Genomic DNA, 27,809 nt, shown 5'->3' with positions numbered 1-27,809 from the left:
AGGGGGGCGGGAACATGGGGGGTGAGAAAAGCGTTTTCACTCTTTGTCACTCTTGAATTGGGGGCGGAGGGAAAAAACCACTAAGTGAAGCTATAAAAAGCCAAGGGGGCGGCGGCGGCGGCGGGAGCGCAGACGCGCGGAGCAGGAGACCGCGGGAGAGGAGCGCGGGACCGAGCGCCAGGAGCATCGCGGCGGCGTCCCTGGCGGCGCCGGGTGGGAACGTGGGGCTGACTCTCCGGGAACCTGTGCGCGCGCGTGGCGGGACCTCGGCCGGCCTCAGACCTCGGGGGCTCGGTCTGGAGCGGATCCTGATCTCCCAGTATAGCGCCGGCTGACATTGCAAAGGAGGACTCCAGTAGGGGAGAAAAAGAGGGGAGAAAAGCAACGGAGGCCAGCATAGAAGGGACTAGTGTAGACCTTCTGAGCGATCCGGAGCATTGGACCGCGGAGACCCGGGCGGGACCGCGGAGGTGCGGGGCCGGGAGCAGCGGAAGCCGTGCGGTCCGTGGGGCTGAGTCTTCTGGCACCTCGGGTCACGCCTCTTTGGCGAGAAGGCGGGTCACCTGGGATTGCTTGCAGCTACTACAGAACTTCCTGCCCTGGTGGTGAAGTGGGTCTCGCCTGGGTCGCGCTAGCTCCTGGTTTGAGGCGTGGGACTGAGTTCGCAAGGTGCTGGGCCCCCGCAGCCAAAAGGGCTTGGGGAACAGAGTCTGCGAGCCTCCGCGCCCCCAGTGAGTGGCCCGGAGTCGGGTCCTCCCTCCCCCGCATCAGAATCCCTCGGGCTTTGCGCCTCCCTCCCCGGGACCCCTCGTCCGGATATGGCCGCGTGGATGCGGGGCAAGGACTCCTCCCGCTGTCTGCTCCTACTGGCCGCGGTGCTGATGGTGGAGAGCTCACAGCTCGGCAGTTCGCGGGCCAAACTCAACTCCATCAAGTCCTCTCTGGGCGGGGAGACGCCTCTACAGGCCTCCAATCGATCTACGGGCACATACCAAGGACTGGCTTTCGGCGGCAGTAAGAAGGGCAAAAACCTGGGGCAGGTAGGAAAATACCCCCAATGCGCTCTTCCACCAGGAGAGGGAGGGACCAGCGCGCTTGAGAAAATCCTTTGCCTGGTGCACCTTGATCTTCCCAGTGCGCTCCCAGGTGTGGCGCGCGGGACAGGTGGGGAGGGGATCCCAGAGCAGATCTTCGAGGGTGGAGGAGGCCGGAGGAGGCCGGAGGCTGCTGCAGCTGCTGGAGGGCGTGGAGCGGGCGGGTTAGGGTGCGGTCTCGCCTTTGCACTGGGACATGGGCACGTACAGAGATCTAGTGCCAACGGGTGGGGAGAGTGGCCAGAATGGTCCTTCTCCAAATTGAGCACAGCGACGCTGAGGATGATGTTAGTATCTAACACATAACAACTGGCCGTGTTCTAAGCGTTTCACATATATTTCATCTTCACAACTCTATGCGCGAGGCGCGGTTACTGCCCCCACTCAGCACATGGAGAAATGGAGGCACCGAGCAGCAGCTCTCTGCCCAAGGCATATGGCTAGTTGAAGTGGTCCAGCGAGCGGGATTCCAATCCCCAGAGTCTGCGCCTGGGTCCCGGACTCTTAACTATTCCCTTTTACAATCTGGAGGGGCGGAGTGCTTACCCACTTTCAGGTTCTTCTTTCCTCTCAAACTCTTTGTCTCTGCAAAGAAGTAAGGTCCCAGACAGAAGGCTTCAATAGGCGCACATTTCTCACGCCTGCAGAATTGTAAATAAATCACGCGGGAGGAAGCAAAATAAGGAAATGACAGTGACAGCATCCTAGGCGCGGCCGACCGGGTGCCAGCGATGTGGCAAGGAAAACCCCAGGGGCATTTTTTTGCTAGAGGGAACTTTCCGTGGGCGTCTCTATGTCTCTGTCACACAGACAGATAGATTGACAGTCACATGTAAGCAGTTACACAAACAGACGCTCACAAAGACAGGAGCGCACGCACTCCACACCAGCAGTGGTTGGCGCGCAGCGGCCAGGAGAGGGGGCCCTGTGGGCACTGGGAGCCACGACAGCTCCTCCTTCTGCTCCTTTTGTAAGAAGCCAAAACCAAAAGCCAGTTTGCCAAACAGCACACGCACTTCGCACAGCACAGCTGTCAACCCATGAAGGCAGCTCAGGGCCCCACATACCCGGGTTTCCTTGTTTCATCAAAGGAGCTCACTGCAGCCTCTCTGTGCGCTCTGGGTGTCCTCCCTGCACCTTCACCCAGCGCAAAGGGCAGGGTGAAGGGTGACAACTGGGGCCAGTCCTGGCTGACAGCCAGGGAAGACTTGGCCCGTGCTTGGCCCCCTCCTGCCCTCTCACGGGACAGCTTTGCTCGGTTTGCAGTTCCAGAAGGCTTCCTGGGCTTTGAAATGTCAAACATTTCAGCTCTCCTCTCCAAGGAATACAAGGTCTGCAACCACAGGATGTTTCTTAAGGTCTCAAGGGAAATAAACTATACATATGCATACACACTACACACATACATACCCTTTGCATATGATCACGCCTCACATATGTCCACACATACATGACTGCTATCCTTTTTCTCTTTCCTCAGAAACACCCTGGCGTTTTCATTCAGAACGAACTTAACATATTCTTAGAAGTCCAGCATGAGATGGGGCAAAGGTTGTAAAGAAAAGATGCTCTCAGTTCAAATCAGCAGACATCTCTGAGGCAACTGACTTCAAATTCTGCCTTATCAGCTGTTAAAAACAGATTGTTGTTTAGTTCAGCCAAGGACAGAGGAATGGACCCAATAGTGTTTACATTCCTTTTGATTCCAATCCATGCTCATTCAGTAGGTTTCTGTAGAGGACTTTCTGTTTCCATCACCACTGAACCCCAACTCCCGATGTCCCTCAGTCAAATTATCAGTTATGTCATCACTAGACATGGGGTTATATGGAGTAGACTGAGGGATGCACCTCAGAACCCAGCTTTTCCTTTATGTTTTGATAGTATGTTTATATATAAATATGCATAAAATTCCTGTTTATTTTCCTATCTCTCCAAGTATTGGTTCCTTAAACAGACTGCAACGCTATTTGAATGTCTTTATTAAACTAAAGATTTATTTATTTTAAAAATGAGTTGATTTTTTGGAAGGTTGAATTACTCATGCTCGCTATAACTTAGTGGTACTACAGAATATATTTTATTATATTTATTTAAATGCAATATTAGATCCTTAAAATTTGTCCTTAGGTTTGTAAGAGATTAAAACATATCAGAGATAATGGTAACATAAAATAAAACCCTGAACTGAATTGCTGGAAGATAGCTGGGAAATGGGAGGGTTGTTTTTTGTATATTCTGGATTCTCACTTGTTTAGCGGGTGATGGCAAATGCGTACTGTTGTAAAGAAACAAACAGAAAAATCTCTCTTCTTTGAAGTAGCAAGAGGATCCTTTGAATATTTATGAGTTCTTTATTTTCTAAATTCCATTAGTTATGTGGTCACCAAAATTCTTAATACTCTTATTTTTCAACAATGGAATGACAATTAGAAAAGACTATTCAAAAGGCAAGATGTCACTTCCTTTTACAAAGGAAAACTCTAGAATTGAAATGTAGCTAAGCTGAATTTTTATTCACCATAATAGAAAAATATGAATGATTGAGAAGTCTGGAAGTAAAGTGTCAAGAGGCTTAAATTATGTAGGGTCATCCTGAGGCCTGGTAAGTTCAATTCTCTCCCTTTCCCTCCATTCTTGACTGATGGATGCTGAAATATATGCATTTCAGAGATACAGGAACAAGGAGCTGTAGGATGCAATTTCAAGTAGGTTTATTAGACATTTACTCTTTGGCCTTCTATTCTGTAGTTAAAATTGTCTACTTAGTTTGTTTGTTTTTTTCTGATATACTTTCAGGATAGAATCTCAATATAAAAAATGTATTGCCATTGCAGAGGAAACTATCCAAGACATTTCATAACTTATTAATCTACGAAAGAGAAAATGAGACTGAATGGGCTCCAAGGTTTTCTTGATTCCCTGTAGCTTGTTTTCATATGAAGGAAACATTCTTACTTATAGGAATTTTACTTGTTATAGGCCAGGTGGATTATTTGTAAATCACTCCTTAAAAATGTGCCTTTGAATTTCAGAAACGAGTTGGAGGGCTCTCAGAGAAAACACAGTTTTCCAGAGATGTTACAATTCTCATTCTTAGGTTTGCGTTCAAAGACACAGCTATGAGCTATGATGGAAACTGACATAGAAAATTGAATGTACAAATATTCAGGGGATTGTACAGAAGTAGTAAAAATGTTTTTACTGAATTATTCACATTCGCGTGTTAATTTGACTTTCCATCTGCATCCATTGTTAATGAGTTTTAAGAGGGACTGTTTTGTTAGGACTGTTACTAATATATATGTGTGTCAATATTTATATACTTCAATTTCTAAAGAGACTATTGTAAATTTTCTAAATCAAAGGTCATTTTAAACAAAATACGATCGTATGGCTAAATATATTCTAAATAAGTACATCACCTATGGAATTTGAGATTTCAACTTTACAGGATATCTTAATAACAAATTTAAAAAACCTGGCAATTTATGAAATCATTTTACCTTTGCGATACATAATGATTTTTTGGGGGGAATGAAAAACCTTTTGGGTTTGTGTTTGTAATTGCTTCTTTTAGTCTTTACTCCTTGCTTTTTTTTTTTTGACAAAAGATGAATTGATTTGAATGCCAGGCTATAGAATTTTAAAAAGTTATGAATAAAACTAAGGAAAATAATTACATTTTAAAGGTAGATCAGCTTCCTAACATGGGTCTCTAATAACAAGCTGAAACTGGTTTACTGTAAATTCAGATTCCATGATTTTCTAATATAACTTGGACCTTTGGAGGACAGTGGTTTGGATGAAGTTATGTTGTGAAAAAAGAATGTTTGAAATACATTGAAACAGAAGCTACAGGAAGTTGGTTAGAAAGCATTAATCTTTGTATACTGCATTTTCTTTAATAAAAATGGTGTATCTATTTGCATGTACAAACACGCATGAAAGTGCTTCCTGAAATAAACTACACGCTCTATTTTCTATAGGACATCTCCTCATTTTCTGAAATTATCCATGATTTTTTTTAACCCCAGCCCAACTTTCCATCGCTGGAGAGTGAATATCTGCTACCTCCCATGGACATCAGTTGACACTAAATGAAATGAGGAAAGCAAATCATTTTGAAATTTTCCAAAATTAAAAGATTTTGAACCAATTCACACTGAGGTTTCTTTCCTTTCACTGTGAATGATTGAGAATTGATGATAGTGGATACAAGTGGAAGGTCACCTTATGAATAGCAAGAAAAGTATTTTAATGATAATCTAAGTATGAGCATCCATCATTTTATTTTTGCGCTAGACTAGAGAGCAAGGGACATGGTTACTTAAACTCACTCCAGCTGTGACTTGGACCCTACCATAAACTTCCTTAGTGCTTCCCTCTGACACAAACTCCTTCCCAGGATGTTTCAAATCTTGTATTTTTTAAAAGTAGAGAAAGCAATATAATAGAAAGGTAACTGATATATTGTGTTCTAGGAGAATATTTCCACTTCCTTTTATTTTCCCTGCACAATCATTTAAAATGTGCATTAAAATAATCTGTTAAATTATAGAGCCCTTTTATAATACTCAATATATTTACCATTTTCAACTCAGTCTCTTCTGAGTTCATTTCTTGGTATTTGATGTAACATCAAAATAAATTACAATTTTATTTCTGTAACTCCCTGATGGCTCTTTAAAGTCATTTTACTTTATTATACCTCCAGCCACTTGTACTCATCTACAAAAAAAAAAAAAAAAAAAAAAAAAAAAAAAAAAAAAAAAAAAAAAAAAAAAGCAGGTAAAGCTAACTCCTAGATTTTATCTGATGACTAAATAGATTTAGGCAATTTTGTGTCTGCCTGTGTCTCTTAATGAGTCATTTAAAAAATTTTTTGAAATAAAATTCATAATGATTAATAGATGGATTTCTGCATTGTATAGAATTGTTTTAAGGTTGCATAGAAAAATTAAATATGGAATGAAAAACAAAAAATATTATTGCTATGTAAGGCAAGCAGAAGTTAATTTTCTATTCCTCTTACATCCACTCTTGCCAGGAACTAAAGAAGAACGACATATTTTTGTCTAATTGTTGGAATTTTTTAGGGCAAATATAAACCAGTCTCTCAAACAAAGAGGTCAACTGATGTAAAATATGGGATTTTTTTTTTTTCTAGAAACATTTGTCAGCAGGAAGAAAAGTCACCCTCCAAATATTTGAAATAGTGACTTTCCAATGGGTCTTGCATGCCAACAACTTTGGGTCACTGCCCACTTCTTTGGATTCAAATCAAGGCATGAAGGACAGGAATATCACCAATATCTACTCAGAAGTCCTTAAGAAGAGTTCATCTCATCAGTCCTGAGTTTTGTAGTGGTAAATGGAATCAGAGAAAACTTTACGGCAGACGGATTTCAATACCTGATTTAAATTTCTTTGTATTTTAACTCAAATGATTCATTCTAAAAACAGGATTATTATTCTAACACTTGTTTCACAACCAAGGAACGTATAAACAGGTTATATCTGAGGGGACCTTAATACTAGTTTAGAATTATCTATGTGCTCCAAATGATAAATGTAAAAATAACACCAGTGAAAAACAAAAGTAGTAACTTTAAAAAAAAGTTATCTCTCTTCCATAGTCAAATAAAATAAACAAATGTACATCAGATATATGTTGAAATATGTTAGTGTCTAATTTAATTGATTGATTCTATTTATGCATTATATTTGGTATGCAGAATAACTTAAATTTATATATTTTCATAATAATACAAAATTTTAACTTCCCCACCCTGTCTAAAACAAACAAATAAATTCAATTAGTGAATAAGTACACTAAGTGGTAAAATAAATCAAAGCATCACAATTAAGGGAAGTGACTTCTTCAAATGGTAGACCTAATCAAATATTTTCTAAAAGATGATAGTTCTCTACATTATGATTCATCATGTGGAATTATATATTCTTTTCTTCTGAGGACAGGAAGAAAAGAGTAATTTTCAGAATATTATTTCCTTAAACTGGCTTGCAAGTAGTCATAGCATACATTAGATTATAGTAAGCGGTTCCATTTATTGATTATTTACTATGTACCAGCCACGGCTCTAAATGCTTTATTTAAATTAACTCTTGCTTCTCTCAGCAGCTTTGAAGCAAGTCCTAGTATCATCCTTATTTTATAAGTGATGGGATATTTTATAAATACTAAAACAACAATTCTCCTGAGGCACAGAGAGGTTATGCAATTTGTGCAAATCATATAGCGTTAAGTGGAGAAAGCCAACATAATGTCAGAGCCTGCCTACTCAACTACCAGGGTATGCTGCTGTAATTTGCTAAGGCTATTCTGGACTTAAGAGGAACATGGGCCTTTATTTTATTCTTCCCTCTGTATCTTCTAATGACATGGGTATAAACTGTAGGTTCATTCAAAACCACAGCAAAACCCAAGCCCTCTGTTGCTGCCAACTGCTGCTACCGAGCAGCCAAAGTGTGTTAGCACTTCATGGTTACAAAGGCAGGCCCCAGACCCCTTCAGCATTTTCCTCTCTGCCTTTCCTTGCCTCCCTGCCAAGAATTCTTCCCTGTCATCAAGGCAAGTACACCCCCCTTCCCGTTTCTTTCTTTACTCTGTCCGATAAATTATAGTGTTGCCCAAGTAGAAGATAATTTTGTTGGATATACTATATTTCTCTTCTTTTCTCATGGCAACTAATGCACACCCCCTGTACCTATCTCCCTGCATCTGCGTGCCACCATGTGCCCACTGACAGCGGCAAGCTGAGGGCTTCTCTATGGCCTCCCTGCAGTGGCTTGAGGTTGGTTCAGCTGACATCCCACTAACCAGAAGGAAAAGCTGTCCAGGTTGAGAGTCTTCTCCTGCTTTCTCCCTACTTCGACCCACTTCAGTTTCCTAAAAGACTCTCCATTCCGGCTCACCACGCACTTGCTAATGTCTTTGAAAAGTCAAGCAGTTCTGGTTCTTTTTATTTTTAAGTCTGCAAAATAGGATAACAATATCATCAGCAGCCATAGTAATAATCACACTTCCTGGCTAAAGGGAGGAAGAGGGAAGTGCACACGTAGTTATTGTGCCGAGTATCTTTATTACTGCCACCAGCACAGAAAGAAGTAAGGCCAAGTGCTCGCGCACAAAATAGAAAGTGCCTGCTTATGCTTCCCCAGAAAGCTGGGAGGGGCAACTACATTAATGCATGTCACGTACATGAAGGAAAGGAATGAACTCAATGGCAAACTAATGCCAGGAATTGTAAAACAGAACAAACAGGACAACACACACAGACACACACAGACACACACACACATGCATGCGTGCTATAACACTTCTTGTATTGCATGTTAACACTAAGAGGGATATTAAGACATGTTGTAAAAACTAATTAATTGGTGAAACTACACAGAAGCAAGGGTACACCAGATATTGAAAATATAATCACGCTAAGTGGAGGTGCTGACAACCACTGCAATATTAGCCATTTTTATTAAAAATATATATTTATTGATTTCAAAGAAGAAGGGAGAGGGAAAGAGAGATAGAAACAATTTTCTCAATAATGAAAATCATTGATCGGCTGCCTCCTGCACAGCCCACACTGGGGATGAGCCTGCAACCCAGGCATGTGCCCTGACCGGGAATCCAACAGTGACCTCCTGGCTTGTAGGTCGATGCTCAACAACTGAGCCATGCCGGCCAGGCGCAATATTAGTCATTTAAGCACAGGAACCATAACAATGGAAGAACATGCTAGAATCCACTGCCAACAACATTAATCTGATACTCTCCAAAGTAAGACAGCCTCTGCAAAGACGAGCTTCTCCGCGCTCTGTGCACAGAGCCGGGAGCCCAGCGAGCTTGCTGAGAAGGGGGAAGGTTTACGACCCTCTCTGAGTGTAACTCTCCTGCTAACAGGACTCAGAAATTCAGACTCATCATTCCAACATCATACTCTTTACTTTCTTTTCTTTTGGTTTGTTTTATTTGAATTTTTTTGTGATTCAGGTAACGTGGAAATATTTTCACAATGTGAAATTGAGAGTGAAAGTCATCCTCTTGAAGTGCATGATACATTTAGCATGTTGGAAACAAACACTTTGCCATTAAGTATCTAATAATGTACTAAAAGGAGTCCCTCAAATGTGGGGAAGGGGGAAAAGCTGTCATTTCAAACCGATCAAAATGACAGCTAACATTCAGATAAGAGTCTTCATTTGCTCATTTTAGCTTTTACTTCATCTTAATCCTTTGAAATTTGGCTCAAAAGGTGTTTTGTTAATTTGTCCCTGGAAATCTGAAGCCTTTTTTTCCCAGTAAACACCCTCTATACTTTGTAAACTGTTGTCTATCCTTTATTTCTTACATATCCCTTTGCTTTCGTAATATTACATATTTCTCTTTTCCTCTCTGGTTCATTCCTCTTTATTGCTTTTCACTGATTGCTCTACAACCTTCTACTCATGGACGTGGGCATTTTCCACATTCTCTCCTCAGTCCTCTTTTCTTTCTGTTCCATTTTCTTTCTTTGTTAATAGTATTTCCTTCTTTTGAAATCATGTCACATATGCAGATCTCTACCGTTGGCTTGATTAAACTCCTGCTGCCTTTTTGCCTGCTCAACTCTTTTGGGAGTTTTTCCAGAAACAATCATACAAAAGTTTTTCATATAAATTAAACCTTTTATCTCTAACTTCAAACTGTCAGTAATCAGGCAACCAAGTCTTCAGTATTTCTCTAATTTACAGGATTCCCTCATTAATTTTGATCTATTTTGCTGATTTATTGTTATCCCAAATGCCATTGCTTTGACTCAAATCGTTATCATTTCTGATAGACTATTACACTATTGTAACAGTTTAGTACTTTTTCAAACTATATTTCACACAACATCCAATGTGAGCTTTCTAAAGTAAAAATCTTCATTTATATACATTTCTAGAGCATAAAATAAAAAATTCTCAATATGCCCCACAATTATCTTGTTTCTTTCTACTCTACTCCTGGGGCTACACAACGGGTGAGTGCAAAGTTGAGATGTAAAGTCAAGCAGTTCTACTTGAGAATATGTCCTCAGGCACCACACTATGCTGCCTCTCAGATAAATGGGATGCCAGAGAAACCAGCTGGAGACTAGCTGCTGGTATGTTTCTGAATTCATATGTGATTAAATTGTTCAGATAAGTCAGTCAACCTGCTCATTGCTTACTTACTTCTTAGGTGTATTATATGCTGTGATCACAGTAAAAAAACTATTAGACATATGCTGGGTCCTTGTTCTGTGTATATAAAAGCAACTGTAACCTTCTTGTGGAATCCAGTTAGAATTTTAATGTTGAAAGACAAACCTAGAAATTGTCCAGTTCATGCCTCTATTTCTCATATCACATTAGAAATAGCAATTTAATGAGTTTTCCTTTTTATAATAATTTCTAAGGACTGATGCTTGTATTGCTTGTATCTCTTAGCTAGTCATCTTAACTTTAATTATGATAAGAATGGGAGCAGTCTTCTTTCTGCTGTAAGTGAAGCATGAATATAACAAAGCAGGATATCAATCTCTGTATAAAAAACATCAGTATTAAGAAAATATGTGATCTAGTTATTAGTTTTCATTCTTCATGGGTAAGACTCTGGTTCCCTCTGTGGAAAGTCAGCTGAACTGAAAGAGTAAAACCATCTCCATAAACAGTCATGAAAAAGGTCTATTCACGCCAGACATTATGCTGATAATGTAAAGAGGCACTGCCTGCCTTTTCTTTTCCAAATATTTAAGAAGAAATTAATGTTTTCCTTTGTAAAAGACCCAATGATCCCTGAGGAATCCTGCTCTTAATTTCATCATTTACAACACACTAAATTAGTGGAAAGAGATAGACCTACAAGGAATTAGAAGTAAGGTAAGAAATTACAAAGTTGCACTAGGAGGAAGGTAGGAGTCTGGTGATCTCAGCATGGATTGGTAGAGGGGATGTGTTAAAGTTCTTACTACATATAGAGTGTATAGATAGAATATATGCTAGCATATGTCAAAGAAAGAAATTTGAAAAAAATGCAAGATCAAAATGATGCCACAGATTTTTTTAAATAAACGCACTCTAACATTATTTTTTCAAAATTAGTCATTATAGACAACTCGTTCCTTTGATATTGTCATTTACACCTTTTTTTTTGAAACTAATTTTAGAAGTCATCTATATGTTTATTTATTTGGGGCCATAACCTTGTGACCATAAACAATAGTATACATATTGATTAACATCCACATTCAAAAATTAGCTCTGAGTGGTTTTGTGTTGTTCCCATACACCAAATATCCCACAGAAGGTGAGCTTGTAAAAAAAAAGAGAAAAAGAAAAGAAAAGAAAAAAAAGTGGTGTATTTTTGGAAACAATTCCAAAAAGTTCCAAAGACTTTCTCAGCTATGACATCAGTACTGAGGTTACAATTGTAAACCCTTCAATGGGGATGAGCACTTTAAGATGGAAAACCCTCAGTTGGGTTTATAGTCTTAATTTTTTTTTAAAAAAATGTATGTAATATTGTTTTTTAATGAGGTCTTCTCCATTAGAGGAACCTGGTCAAAATTTATATAATATGGTTACTATTTCTCAGAGAATCATGGCGTTCATGAAGCAATTAATAAGAGCAAGCAAGCAGTAAGTTCCCCACCCCAAACCCACTCTTTCTGAAAGAAGAGGCAGGAACAAATTATACCCAGTATAATTCCATAGAGACCAGTTTGGTGACAGTTTTTTTAAGTGCCACTTATTAGATAAATGCATGAGTTGAGGCCAAAAAAAAAAAGTCTGTGGAAGGTTATTATTTTTAATGCAAACATATCCAATTAAAAGTTCAGAGGAAAAGCCAAACTGCTTAACTCAGTAAAAATGTTTTTGCAATTGTTCAAATTAATACAATGCTTCCAAAATGCTCTTTGGAAATTCTTGTAAATTTCCCTGCTTGCCTATTTGCCCTGCTGCTATCTTCCAACACTCTTCAGAAGGAAATAGCTTTTTAACAAGAAAAATCTTGAAATTACATTTCCAAGGGGTCTTGGCCACACCAGCTGCAACACATTGTAACTGAATTTTAGTCTCTATTGGTTCTCATTGTTATGTGCAAGTGACCAACACTCAGGTCTTATGCCATAGTCCTCCTTGTGATTGATTACAAATTGGATTGGAGTGTGTGCTGTGACATCTTGCTAGAAAATACAAACGTTAAACACAAAAGAACAACTTATATTTGATGGCCTGGTACTTAAAAATTAAGTGCCAAAAATATAATTCTGTTCTTAGTAAACATCAGTAAAGAAGAGTTTAGCCCAGCCGTGGGCAATCGACGGCCCACGGGCCGGATCCGGACCGTTTGAAATGAATAAACCTAAAAAAAAAAAGGACCGTACCCTTTTATGTAATGATGTTTACTTTGAATTTATATTAGTTCACACAAACACTCCATCCATGCTTTTGTTCCGGCCCTCCGGTCCAATTTAAGAACCCATTGTGGCCCTCAAGTCAAAAAGTTTGCCCACCCCTGGTTTAGCCCATTCTCACCAGTGATTCTGTTTTTTTAAGAAGTCCACTTCTGGGAGAGTCAGAGACTAACTGGAAAGAATGCTCTGATGGTTGAGACCAGAATGTTCTGAAATGTCAAGATTTAAAATACCTTAGGGTATCAAGGCAGAGTGGGCAAAGCAACAGACAAATTAATAATTTTGAATCCATGCTATCAGATTTAAGAATTATAAACCCAATGAAGATCTCATAGCAATTATAATGAGATTTAATATAAGGATTTGAAGGAGTGATATTCTGCAGCTAATATGTAAGGAAAGGAAAAGAAGAGCACAACTGATAGCTACTTGTGACTTACATATAAAATCAAGCAGGACAAATAGGCCAACCTCCAAATCATAGCCATTGCCATTCATGGATACTGCAGTCTGATCTTGAAAGTGGTATCACTATACATTTTCAGTACATTCCAAGCAATAACTTACAGCCAACATTAGTGTGATAGGATACTGAACTATCATAGTATCTTGCTTCTAAAAGATAGGGCAAGTAACAGTTTTTCAGAGCCTACTTTATGTCAAGAACTTTGTGTTATCTCACTTAATCTTCTCAATACCCTTTGAGTTTCTATCATGTGCAGAGCACAGTGAATGTTTGAGGGAAGTAGTTAGGCAAGAAGGAAGATGCTAGAAAAGTGACCACATACCAGCATATTATGAACTAGCTCAGCATTTGGTATAATGTACTCCCACGATGGCTAAGCTTCAAAATTAGTTATTTGATTACAGTTTTAATATTGAATAGTTTTGCCTTCCTGAGTTAAATGAGAGACCACTTGATTTTTTTTTAAATTAGTGAAAGTGAATGAAATTCATATGGCCATCGGGTCATTGGGACATCATACAAACAGCCAATAGGTACATGAAAATATGCTGTATAACATTAATCATCAGGAATGTGCAAATCAAAACCACAGTGAGACATCACCTCACACCTCAAAAAGACAAGAAATAACAAGTGTTAATGAGGCTGTGGACAAAAGGGAACCTTTGTATGTTATTGGCGGCAATATAAATTGGCACAGCCACTGTGGAAAACAGTATCGAGGTTCCTCAAAAAATGGAGAATAGAACTAGCATATGATTCCAACAATTCCACTTCTGGATATGTATTCAAATAAGATAAAAACACTACTTGAAAAGATATATTGCACCCTCATTGCAGCATTATTTACAATAGCCAAGATATGAAAATAACCTGAGTGTTCATCAATCATTGAATAAAGAAGTTATGAGATATATATTATTCAGTCATAAACAAGAATGATATGTTGCCATTTGCAACAACATAGATATACCTCGATGACATTATGCTAAATGAGAAAAGTCAGATAGAAAAACAAATACCATATGATCTCTCTTATATGTAGAATCTTAAAAAAATACAAATAAGCAGACAAACTAAAAGCTTGTTGATACAGAGAAAAAATTGGTGGTTGCCAAAAACAGAGGGTGGAGGGGAAGAATAAAAAGAATTTGTTTTAAATTAAAAGACCTAAAATGGAGAGATAGCACCAAAACTGAAGAGTGACACAACTCCTTATGAAATTAGTTTAGCAAACATGTATGAGTATTTTTTATGTACTTCATTTCTTGTACAAGATATTTTTAATTACACAGAGACAGACAAGCATGCTTTACTGGAGCAGGCCTTGTATGAATTAGAAAAAAATGATCAACGGCATTTAATCTGTATTGTGAATAATTTCTCAAGTATGTTAACATACTTGAATTAATTAAGATTATGTGTCTTGGTTCAAGTGAATTAAGATGAATATTCTGATCTCGGTCAATTGGGATCTATGGCATGTAATTTTTCAGGTCATGTTATATTATAGTTAGTGCATTTTCAGGATAATAATGCAACAGTATGTATATTATAAAAATCTAAGTTGTCTTTCCATTTTCTTCCCAATATAAAAAAGTGAATAAAATTATTTTTCCCATATTGGGGGTTTATTTTATTTTATTATAGGAGTTTAAGGACTTCATAGAACTGTGCTTGTATACTAGAAACATTATTGAAGTCCTTGTCTTCTCATGTCTGATGAAGAAACCAAAATTGCTGTAATATTCAATGGGATTAGCTACCATTCCCCATTAAAGGAAAAAATAAACACTATAAATATCTGATCATTACTAAAAGGTAGCATTGCTAAACAAGCACTTAAAGGTAGTTTGTGGGAAATTTAGCCCCCCAAATTGCAAAGAAGTAATTACTAGTTTATTCTCTTCTAGATGTCAGTTTTAGTGCAGGGAGAAAAAGACAGCTAATACTAATTGTTCAATAGCTTCTGGATTGTTCACCATGTTTACTCTGATCAGAATTCCATAAATTACTAGGGAACCATGGTGTGGGCCAAATGTCTCATTGTGTTTTAGGAAGACGAAGGAAGAGAGGTATCCCCTTGTTGGTCTGATAATTGCAAACCCAGCGGCAGGAACATAGAGCATTTTTGGAATGCGCACATGCTTAACACCTGGAATTTTCTGAGAGTTATAGTCATACTTCATCAGTCACCAGAATGAAAAGCCAAATGCCGATCTGAAGGAGGACTTCTGAGCAATTCTCCTGGAGCCAGCAATATACCCTACTTGTCATCTCTCAAACATAAGCTTTTAATCCCCTCTTCCGAAAATTGTTTATTTTAAAATATGAGAAAGGCTAAGGATGTCACAGCTGAGCTGTGAACTTTCTCTTTAAAGAATCCCATTCTTCAAACCCATCTTCAGCAAAGAAACTGGCACTTCATGTGCTGAGCAGATGGTGTCCTGCAGAACTGGCCAGCCCACATGTGCAGCTGGGCCTATCTGGCACACAGGTGTCCTGATTTGGACCTTCTTGAAATTCTGACACCACACTTTCCTCCACTGGGGAGTGTGACTTGGCTATGCTCCTTATTTCCAGTGACAACAAATATACTGGCCTAACAACAGCTCCGGCTAAGGTGGTAACATAATCCTCTAACTCACATTTACCTCAGACCCAGAGCATAGGGTTTGTCCTAAGAGTCTGGGCCACCTTTTTGGTTTTGATTTCCTCTTTTATATAATCTTTTGTCATTTATGTCTCCTCACTTCACCTGCCTGAATTTTGGGTACTTTTCAGAAGAGTGAGAAAGGCCCTCCGATGGAGAACATGCTTCTGCAACCAACAACAAAGATCAAAACTAAACATAAAGCGGGTAGCCTTTCTAATCACTGGCAAATACATTGGACGACCACGTTTAAATCCTTAACCTCCAAGGATTTAAAAATTGGTAAAACTAGACCAATTCATTCAACTTTCATAGCATTTGACAAAAACTACTGTAAAAGTAGAAGGAGATTTCACATGTAGGCAGCAAAGAGGAAATTCAGTTGCTGCTGCTTCTGCATAATCTTTTACATAATCATTTCAGTCTCACCAAAAATATTTCTGAGCAGAGCCCAGATGTTTTGAAGTTTTGTTTTTTTAAGAAAACAATATTTAAAATTTTCCCATTCTTTCCCATCTTAGTAATAGCTGCCTCTAACAACTGCTTACAATGAAATACGGCTAGGTAGGAAAAACATTAGTGGAAATAATGAGAGAAGTAGATGGTTTTACAATTTAGAGTTTTAGATTGTGTTCTTGTCCCATCTCTGATTTTCTCTCTTTCACAATTATGATCTTGAAAATTGTGTCTCATTTATTAAAAGCTAGTCATCTTCACTTAATTGTTCTCTACAAAATTGATTGGCTTTGCCTTTAGAAAAAAGAGACATAAATTACTCAGCTCAAGGGGAAACTGCAAGTTTTTACCCAGAGGAGATTTTATTCCACTGTGTTAAGAATTTATTCCCTAGAATCATGAGTTTGATATTGATTCTGGACTACATTATGAAGTAGATTATAAAATTAAGTACTGAGGGAAATAGATATAACCAGGAAATAACACATGTTTTCTTAGAATAAATCATGACATACTAATAGTATTATTTCTTGAGCAAAGAAACTGGTCTGGTATCAATATGATGCTAATCCTTGACATCTGTAGCTACTCCCTTTATGATTTAATAGTCTTGTAGCTTTAAATGCCACTATAAGCGAATGGCTCCCCTATTTATTTACACCTTAAGGCAAAACCTCTCCCTTGAACTTCAAAATGATATATTCAAGTGCCAACCTAACATTTCCACTAATAGATATTTCTTACTGACCATATCGACATCCCATCTTTCCCCATTTCCAAACATGCTGCCACAAGGCTTTCTTTATCTCATTTGATGATTAATCGATTTTTCCAATTGCTCAACCAACAGCCTTGGATTCATTTATAACTTTTTTTCTTCCCTCACATTCACATTCAGCCCTTCAGTAAAGCCCTTTAGCCATATCTTTCAAACATACAGACCAAAACAGGCCTCTCTACAAAGGTATGAGGTAATAGTAGCTCACAGGAAAATGACTTAGGAATTTAAATAAGACTGAACAAGACATGAACAGGGCAGAGAAGTCCTTCCTAAGAAAATAACTTCAAACAAATATGAGAAACATACGTATTTTATAGTCTAAGAGGTGTTTATCTGTATACACTTAGAACATTAAAAAAGTAGTATTCTGGGAACCAATTCAATCATCAAGTCTGCTATTGCCAAGGCAGGAATATTTACTCAAGTGTCATACACTATAAAAACAAAAACACTTTGTAAGTCCTGTTCTGTGTTACTAAGCTGGATTCCTCAGTCATTTTCTTTAGTGACTAAATAACATCAAAACCCATATATTAGCTTATTAGTTGTGTTTTCTTGATACCTTCCAAATGTTGTGGGTTTTTTTTTTTTTTTAGTTTAGTTTTGTTTTATTTTTAGTTTTTCTCTGTTATGGTGCACATATAGCTAACAGTGAATGCTATGCAGATAAGGAGAATGGTTTTTAGATGGACTATGACATTCTCTAATGGTCTTAGATACTTATGTCTTAATACTGCGATATGATAGCTCCTCAAACCAGACTTTCAAAAAACTTTCCTCTAATTCGATTCTTTGGAAAGGCAAGCTTTATATAATATTTAAGGTTAGTAGAAATGCTATTACATAAGAGGTATTATGATATTGCTATCACGCCATTAATTAAAGTCCTAATTTATACCATGAGTATTAACTTTTTATGTTTTAATGTTACTCATATAACCAATATGATCTGTCTGTCACACTGGTACGGAGATATTTGAGGCAAATTCTATTTCATTTTAGCAATTCAAAGTATCGCCATTGGCCAAAATTTCAGGTTATTTTCTAATCCCATTTACAAGACTTAGTATTTCTGTCTCAAGAGAGACAAAAAATACAAACCTATATTAGTTGATACTGTGATACTGACAAATTAACCAATGAAGTAGACTAGAAAATTTAGATATAGATTGAGAGATAGGTCACTAAAAGAAAAAGGACTATTTAAAAACTTATGCTGGAAAAATTGAGTATTCACATAGAAAAAATTGATATTGTAACACTACCATATATATATATATATATATATATATATATATATATATATGTAAAAACCGGCCAGGCTCAGTGATTGTTTACCTGTGAACTTGGAGGTCACTGTTTCTATTCCCCGTCAGATTGCCCAGGTTGTGGGCTCTATCCCCAGTGTGGGGTGTGCGGGAGGCAGCCAATCAATGATTCTCTCTCATCATTGATGTTTCTATTTCTCTCTCTCTCCCTTCCTCTTTGAAATCAATAAAAAAATATAAATCAATTCCAAATGGATCAGTGCTTATATAAAATGTATAGTAAATATCTTTAAAGCCCTGGATAAGAAGGATATTTTTGTTGTGTTAATCCTCACTTGAGTATATTTTTCCATTAATTTTTAGAGAGAGTGGAAGGGAAGGGGAGAGACAAGAGAGAGAAACATTGATGTGAGAGAAACACACTGATGGTTGCCTCCTGCACGGACCCGACTAGGGCCTGGGATGGAGTCTGCAACTGCGGCACATGCCTATGATCTGAGTCAAACCCAGGACCCTTCAGTCAGTGGGATGCTCTATCCACTGAGCCTGACCAGCTAGGGCAAGAAGGAATTTTTAAGCAAGGCACCAACCAAAAGAAAAAAAATGATAAATTTGATAAAAGCAATAAAATACTGGTTTACCCAATGACACTATAAAGAAAGTAGAAAACAGTCCACTAACTGGGAGATGCATGAGCACATGTAGCCATCCCAAATCTGTGTAACTACAGATTATTGTCCAAAATATTTAAACATTTCCTGGGAATTAAAAAGGAGGTAATCTAGTAAAAATGGGAAAAACACATGAACATGCATTTGACAGAAGAGTAACAAAATGGCCAATGAATATTTGAATAGAGTCTTATTCATAGTAAAAAGAATGCAAATTAAGATACTGACCTTTCATTGTATATACATTGGATGATTAAAAATTAAGAAATTGATAACACCAAGTGTATAAGAGGACATGTAGAACTTTAATATATTGTTCATTGGAGTATAATTCTTAATACCACTGGAAAAATATCTTGCAATTCTGAACATTCACATATTCTATGACCTAGCAATTCTGCTCCTATGAATATAACTCAGAGAAATGTTTGTTCATGTGTGCCAGAAGATATGTATAAAAAGTACTATACCAGCACTGTTGGTAATATAAAAAACAACATTGTTGACAAGAGAATGCATATATAAATTATAGTAGACTAACACAATGGAGAGTTACAGAGCAATGGAAATAAATATATGAACTATAGCTAGAAGTGAGCGTGAACGAAGCTTTGAAATGTAATGGTTAGTGGAAGAAAGAAAAAATATATAAATCATATTGAGGATAGTGTTAATGTTGGAGGGAGTTAGAGAGTTACCCTATAGGAGGTCTACTAAATAGAGACAAGTTATTAATATTGTTGTAGTTTTTAGATCAGATGGTGGGTTCACAGTTGTGCTTGATAACTTACAAATATTTAAATATATGTTACATGTACCAAACATATTTTAAGATTTTTAGAAATAAAAAAATTAAAGGGAATATTTGAGAATCTTTGTGTAAGTTAGGGATCTTCCATTCATGTGGGATAACTGGAGATGAGAGCCAAGAGAGACTTACATATCTGAACACATCTTCAGAAAAGTGTTATCACTTTAAAAGTAATTTTTAGTGGTCATATGTTGACAACAGTAACAGGGAGAGTTGTGTAAAAGTGGGAACCAGACTTTAAGGAATGTAGTTAAAACCTTTTTCAGTAACATCTTTTATTTTATTTATTTATTTTATTTACCCAAGAGAATGGCTGAAAAACAAGTGGTTATTCACACTTAGTAGTTAGAAAATATTTTCTCAGCATGAACAAAGTGAACCTGTTACTCTAAGGAAAATATTTCCTATTTGTTGCCATGATAAGATTTGAGCTTTCACGGTCTGTATAATTCTATGAACAATATTTTTTAAATAGTCAATGGGTGATGTTGCAAATTTATAATGCAAAGTAGATCAAAGGATTTTAATGTAATAGAGTATGAAAGATTCATTGATATGGTTCCAAGTTTCATATGGCAACTAATCTTTAAGAAACTTCCATTTGTCAAGTTTTGGTATAGTAATCACAGAAAAATATTCACAATTTACATGAAAAAGCTATTAAAATACTCCTCACCTTCGAAACTGCATGTCTGTGTGAAGCCAGATTTTCTTTATCTATTTCAACCAAAATAACATACTGCAAGAAATCAAGTGCAGAAACAGTTAAGAGAATCCAATGGTCTTCTACTAAGTCAGATATTAAAGAGATTTTTAAAAATATAAAATAATGCCATACTTCTCACTACATTTTTCTTCTTTTTAGTTATTTTTTATAAACATATAATGGAGTTATTGTTATTTTTAAATAAACTCACAAATATTACTATTTTTGTTTTAAATTCTAATAAGGTCACTAAGGATAGGTACAGCAAACATAAATAAAAGCTTGTTGGTGCGCTCAATCATTTTTAAGATTCTAAGAGCCCCCTTGACTCAACTCTGAGAACAACTTTATTTTTTTAAAGAATAGTTTATTGCTTTTTAGAGAGAGAGAGAGGGAGAAACGAGTAACATCCATGTGAGGGCATAACATCACTGCCTCCTGCACGCCCCCCACTGGGGATAGATCCTACAACCTGGGCACCTAGCCTACAATCTGGGTACATGCCCTGACCATGAATTAAACCAGCAACCTCTTGGTGCTATGGAAGACACCTAACCAACTGAGCCACACTGTCCAGGGCTGAGAACAACTTTCTTATGCCAATTAATGGTCTTTTTCTTCCAGCGCTTAGGAGTAAAGTAAATAAAAAAGTTTCAAGAATTCCAGAACTTACTAGGAGAAGTAGGGAGTCAACTTGATCCATTCATTTTAGTTTAATGGTCTAGTTTCTCAGACATAAAGCCTCTTACTATGGATGAATCCCATATTTTTCTCTTAACCAATATACTGTACACTGAGAACCTTCTATGCGATAAGTATCTTTCTAGAACTGGGAATAGAGAGAAAAGACAAATGCCCCTATCTTCTCTTAGAAAAGATATGTAAATTAAATATTGGATTTAAATTTATTTATAACAGTGAAAGATTGTGTGAAAGCACTGAAGTGTACTTAGTAGATTATTTCAATGTAGAAATTAGAAATAAAAGTATTATCTTTCTTTATTGCCTACCCACTCCCCTGTTTAGCTGTCTTAATAAAGGGTTTACCTATCATTTTAAAGGAAAGCATTGGATGTTTTATAGTTTTAAGTTGATGGGTCTTTTTAAAAAAACAACATATTTTTATTGATTTCAGAGAGAAGAAGGGAGAGAGAGAGAGAGAGAAACAGCAATGATGACAGAGAATCATTGATCGGCTGCCTCCTGCATGCCCCACACTGAGGATCAAGCTCACAACCCTGGCATGTGCCCTGACCAGAATCGAACCATGACCTCCTGGTTCATAGGTCAATGCTGATCAAAAGGTGTTTCAATAGTACCTGTATTTACTCTTATAACTGGTGCTATTCTGAATATTTTTAATCATTCAGGCTGGACAAGTTGATTGGTCTCTAACCAAGAATCATGGCTGTAATCTAATTCAAAGCACACACTGTGAGTATGGACAGCAAATTGTTACTCCTTTCCTAACTTTGTGGGAAGGCAGCTTAATTGTAGGTAAATACAATAATTTAAACAAAGGAAAACAGATTTTTTGTTGTTTTTTTCTTTTTTTTCTTGGGGGGGGGGGGGGGGCGGGCCATTTTTCTGTTTTTAGCATAGAAAGCAGCCCAGTCTGTAAAGAGATGGTAAACTTCATAGATGGCAAAATGCTCTACAATTCTTAGAGGAAAATAAAACCTTTTGTAATACAAATTTGAAGGATTGAGGAACCATCACCTGGAGCCAAATTCTTATTCCCTGTAATTCCAGAAGAATGCCCACAGAATTACAGAGATTTAGAAACTGGTTAGCAAGTACTCATTTTAAGAAAAGTCTCTTAGCCAAGGAGCCAAAAGTTGCTTTTTGCATAACAAAATGCCTTACTCTACTTTGATACTGATTCAAGAATGCCCCTGCTATTGCTGTGTCAAAGTGAAGGCTTGCATATTTTATTAAAGTGACTTACTTGAAAAATATTGCTGTCCCTTTGCACTCTCCCAGCTGCAAGTTCCCTTGTTGAAGCATGATTTCATAATTTTATTCTGAAATAAAATTTTAGTTTTTCTTTGCTCTACCCCTTCCAGCAGCAAACTCCTACCAGCTTTCTGCAATATGCTTAAAATAAGAATGCCTCTTATGTCTTTTTCTGTTCCACTTGCAGATTTCTAGCCCTTCCATGGCTTTTCAACTTTTTGTTTGTGGTAGTATTTCATAAATACAGAAAAAGCTTAGATCCTCCTGTACTTCCTTCCAAGCCCACACTGTCTCCCGACTCTCAGTCATTCTGACTGTTGCCAATGAAGGTTAGCCCAGGCCCTTCCTCAGCTGCAATGTTACTTTTAAATTACGCTATTTTTATTTTATTTTTTAATTCTTCCGTCCTCAAAGCATTACTAAATTAACATTAGCCAAGGAAGGTCATGCTATAATTTCCTAGTACTGAAATTAAGAGGAATTTTTTTAATGCTTGAGGACAAGAGACATCTGAATTCTTCAACTGATTCATTAGAAGATGATCTATAATTCCTTCATATTAAAAAATGTAAGCATATGAAAACATTTCAGTTGTTGAGAAGACACACCTAGTTCTACTTTGATAACCTTTGATGTCCACATTTGTTTCCATTCATTTCTCAGATTTTCCAAATAGAAAAACCTCTTATTTGGCAGTTGATGAAAAGGCATTACAAATAATAAAATTTTTGATCATAGAGTAATGACTTTATTTTTCTGTTATATCAAGTTTTGATTATATTTAGTCTTCATATTTCAACATGCTTTTGAAAATTTCTGCATAGTAAAATATCAAGACTAGGAAACCCTTCTGTGTTATTAGTACTATTAAAGTAGTTTGATTTTACTTGGAAACAAATATTAGACTAATTAGATACTAAATAAATATTTTAAGGTCTAGAGAAGGTTCAGTTTGCGTGTGTGTGTGTGTGTGTGTGTGTGTGTGTAAGGTGTTGTTTTGTGAGTGAAGCACTAAAGAAACTTTGCCCTTTTCCTTTGTTCTTTTGCATTGTGGCTGGAGTAAGCTTTCAAAATTGCAAATCTGATAATGTTTCTCTTCTTTCAGAGAGAGACTTAGAAGTCCCTGAATTACAAGGGCATTTATCTTTGCCTAGTACATGGTGTTTCCTTTTCCAATTACACATTTTACCATTTTACTTGGATACACGTACTCATCCAGTAGGCCTTATTGAACTTCTCAAGACAAAACAAGATTCTTAAGTGTCCTAGGTGTTTCAATAGTACCGTATTTACTCTTATAACTGGCGCTATTCTGAATATTTTTGATCAGTATTACCCCTCACTCCCCAATCCCACCCAAATGAAAACTCATATCTTTTTCACTACAGTATTGAATATGCAGTATCTAGCACAGTAACAGGCACAGAGTAGATGTATAATAAATAGTACTTGAATGCATGAATTAATGTTGAATTCTAAATCCTTTCAAGTTCCTCTGAACCTTGAAGTATGTTTCTGTGTTGCTTTTCATGTAGTCTACTAGTACTTAGGTTTTAGTGGTGATGATTAGAGAATAACCACTTTCTTTTGACCTTGTTTTATCAGAAGCTAAAACATAACTAGGGAGCAATGCAGTTTAATCTAACAACACGCAGCCAGGAAAGGGGTAAGGGTCAGGAGAAGATATGGAGGGGTAGGCTGGGAAATTTCTCATTGTGAGAATTATGTGTCCCAAAGAGTCAACAAACCTGTATGATGACATGCACTTGCCTCCTGCTCATCACTTCAAGTCCTAGCAATATGAAGTATGTCATTACATGTCTATTCTTACCAGTTAGCATAGATCCACCCACTAGGATGCCAGCTCATAAATTCAGTTACACATTAGAATCACCAGAGGCTCAGGCTGTACCTCAGACTGACTAAATCAAATCTCCTGGTAGAAAATCCAGGCATCATTAATATTTAAAGGTCTTCAGGTGATTTCAGTGCACAGCCAACTGAGACCCACTGCACTTGAAGGTGACAACGGGACTGAGCAGGCTCAAGAAAAGACATCTTTGTGCTAGAAAATCACCTTCAGTTGTGAGCTCCAGCACCACTACACCTAAGGTATTTGATTATTTTCTCAAACATTTTTTATTTTGCAGTGGTAACATTTAAAATTACATTGATTTTAAAATAGTAATGAAATCTCAAATGGAGTCACTCTATTTTCAGGAGTGCTGAGATAAACGGCTATATTGGCAAGAGGAGACAATACATTTGAAAAAGATAATCTGTTTCCTAACTGCCACCTTCCCAAAGCCGGCAAAAGAACTTAAACTTTTCAGATAAAGAAGAAGCAGAATCTTTGTTACGCTTGTGTTCATTGACACGGAAGGGATATTAAAGTTTCATGCAGGCACTTCAATTTAAGCACAAACTTAAAAATATTTTATTATTATTATTATTATTTTAAATATGTTTTTATTGATTTCAGAGAGGAAGGGAGAGGGAGAGATAGAAACATCAATGATAAAAAAGAATCATTGATTAGCTGCCTCCTGCGTGCCTCCCACTGGCATGTGCCCTAGACCGGAATAAAACTTGGGATCCCTCAGTCCACAAGTCAAAGCTCTATCAATTGTGCCAAACCAGCTAGGGCTATTTTATTATTTTTAATAGGTTTTTTCCCATCACCATTTATCCCTCCTATATCCTCCTTCACCTCCACCCACCCCCTTCCCTGCAACCTCCACACTGTTGTCCCTGTCCATGAGTTCTCTCTCTCTCTCTCTCTTTCTCTCTCCCTCTCTCTCTCTTTCTCTCCCTCCTCCCTCTCTCTCGCTCTCTTGCGCTCAGTACCTCAAGCTTAAAAATAAATTAAGTCTTAATCTATTGGGAAAAATTATTAATCTAAAAAAGCAAAGTTACTATTAGTTGGTCTTTAAGATATATTTTATCCATTAGTCCTGAAATAATAAAGTTCTATTTTAAAGAACGTCTTCGCTGTAATAGTGTCAACAATAAAGAAAGAAAGAAAACGAAATCCTTACTATATTAATGTAATCCAATGAATAAAATAGGAATCCATAGGTCTATACTGATTAGATAATTAGGCAGAGAAAAAAAGAATGTCTGCCTCCAAAATAGGTACATTTTACAACCAAAGAAGGTTAAGATTTCATTTCAATTTGCTCTAAAAATGGTGTTTGCGAACAGGTTCTTATTTAACTGTTATACTTTTCCTTAATTTTCATTTTATTTGTTTTATACAAACACAGGATACAAGCCAGAGATTGTCACCTGCACTTTCACTGTTTTTACTTAAGTCAAATTGGGAGGTATGTAGTACGGGTGTGCTGAAGGTGGTGAGCAGGGAGTAAAAAAAAAATGGGGAAACCACCTGCACTCAATTCAGCCATCAAATGAATCCTAGAATTTAACACTTGGCAAATACTGTGCACTGAACTTGATCTTGAAGTCACTGAAGATTTCAACCAGATCGTAGAAATTTGAGCCAGACAAACAAACATTCTTGGTTACTAAACGATTGCTGAAGGTGTTCTTTTTCCCACAACCAGGTGCTGTAAGTATGGAAAAAGGATCCGAGGCCAGGGAGGACTCTCTCCCTGGAATTTAGTTAGGGCGCATAGAAGAATGCACTGCTTTGAAATCATCGTTGAGATGTGGAAATGCCTCCATCTGAGTCCTGCTGTAGTACCACATTACCAAAATTACATATTCAAACGATTATCATTAATAACAGAAGAAAGCTGCTTGTCTTTTTTTTTTAAGTCGTTTTAACGTGAGCCTTTAAACCATTACCTTGCAGCCCTTTAATTTTTATTTCCGACATTTACCTTCTAGCTCATTAACTATATTCTAGCTCTTTGATTACTCTCTCAGTTCTTTAGTTTTTAGTTTCTTTCTGGAGGTGGAGGGAAGAATCCATTTCCTGGACTTACTGGGCTTCTAGAGACCACCCACATTCCTTTGTCTCCAAGCCAGCAGTGGAAAGGCCACTCTTTCCCATTGCATATCTCCGACCCTTCCTCCTCACTAACATTTCTAGGTCGTATGGTCCTTGACGTTAGCCTGGAAAATTGTTCCAGTTTTAAAGACCTATGTGATTGGATTGGGCTTGCCCAGATATTCCCGAATAATCTCACCAGCCCAAGGTTTTTAATATCTGCAAAGTCCCTTTTTGTCACAAATTCTAGAGATTAGAGTATGGACATCATTGGGAGAGACAATTAGTATGCTTACTGCATCATGTTTGACATTTGGGCAGTTATTTTATATATGGCACCTATAATTTTGCTGAGTTATAGAATTATAAAATTAAGTATATTAAAATAACTTTAATGGAAGTATTTTTTGTCAGTTACAGATGACTTGTGGTTAATGGTAGAATAGATGTTAATAGATTCTTATTTGGGGCTTTAGTCTAAATCACCTTTGAAATTTCTTAGGAAGACATCTTATGAATTCTAGCAGAGGTCTAGCAATACAATCCATTTTTTCTTCATTGCTAGAATTTCAATCTGCCTGAGTTCTAGATGCTGTAGTTAGTAGACCAAAATGTGCATCTCTAAATAGTTTAGTTACAGTGAAGTTAGACACCTCAATATCATGATATAAGAAACACTATGGAGCTGAGTAATTCAATAGCATATTCACACCCCAAGTCCTCGCCTACTATGATTATACACTTTGGAACGGTTGGTTTAATTTAATTGTTGTTTTTTCTCTTGCAGTGTATTTTATAGATTCTGACACTCTCTCTCCCAATCCACATAGTATTGTGAATATTAGTTATGTTGAATCATGTTGTTTCATAAATTCTAATTTGACTCTCCCTCATAAAAATTGAAATAAGTAAAACAAATAGAGAATATGAATTCCATCCTGTAAGTTTGTCTCCATCTCATAATTCATTTTGGAATGCAAGTATTATACATTTTAGAGCAATGCTTCTCAAATTTTAAAGTGCATACCAGTTACTTAAGGATTTTATTATAAAGTGGATCTGAATAGGCAAATCTTGGGTCAGCCTAATATTTTGCATTTTAACATGGTCCCAGGTGATGTGATGCTGCTGGACCTAGTCTGAGACAGGTTGGTTGTAGCTACTGATGATGTGCTGCTGCGATGGTAAGCCTGTGGTAGGAAAAGAAGCTGCAGGTTCAGGTACTTGGTTTATGTGCTTGACTGAGGAACCAAAGGGGTGAAGCCACCATCTGTGAAATTATTACTGAACAGATCTAAGTCAGATTCCCACGAAGGCAGAACTTTAGGGCAGTGTCACCGAGCCATTGGCTCAAAGGTGGTAAAAGCTGGTGGGATCATTCACTGAGGTGGAATCCAAGGCCTCTCTAGTCAGTCAAGGGAACACTCAGGAGCAGTGTGTGTGTGTGTGTGTGTAGAGCATGAGCAATTCTGTTAGGATTAGAATGATCATAAACTATGCCTGGGCATATAGCAAAGCCAGAAGAAACGGGTGGAGGTTTGT

At 37.4% G+C, this 27,809-nt stretch overlaps 1 protein-coding gene across 1 annotated transcript in view; it reads left to right on the top strand.

Moving 5' to 3' along the window:
• Window positions 1-519: 519 nt before the first annotated feature.
• The window catches only part of DKK2 (dickkopf WNT signaling pathway inhibitor 2), a 106,073-nt gene continuing 78,783 nt past the window's right edge, over window positions 520-27,809 (top strand). Inside the window, exon 1 of the mRNA XM_070408605.1 lies at window positions 520-1,040. Coding sequence (XP_070264706.1) covers window positions 819-1,040 — 222 coding nt within the window. The 5' untranslated portion in view covers window positions 520-818. The remainder of the gene's footprint in view (window positions 1,041-27,809) is intronic.

This window comes from Myotis yumanensis, unplaced genomic scaffold (assembly GCF_028538775.1).
Source record: "Myotis yumanensis isolate MYYU_CA2020_CCGP unplaced genomic scaffold, mMyoYum1.0.hap1 SCAF_1, whole genome shotgun sequence".
NCBI lineage: Eukaryota > Metazoa > Chordata > Mammalia > Chiroptera > Vespertilionidae > Myotis > Myotis yumanensis.
This window is presented reverse-complemented; position numbering and strand designations above follow the sequence as displayed.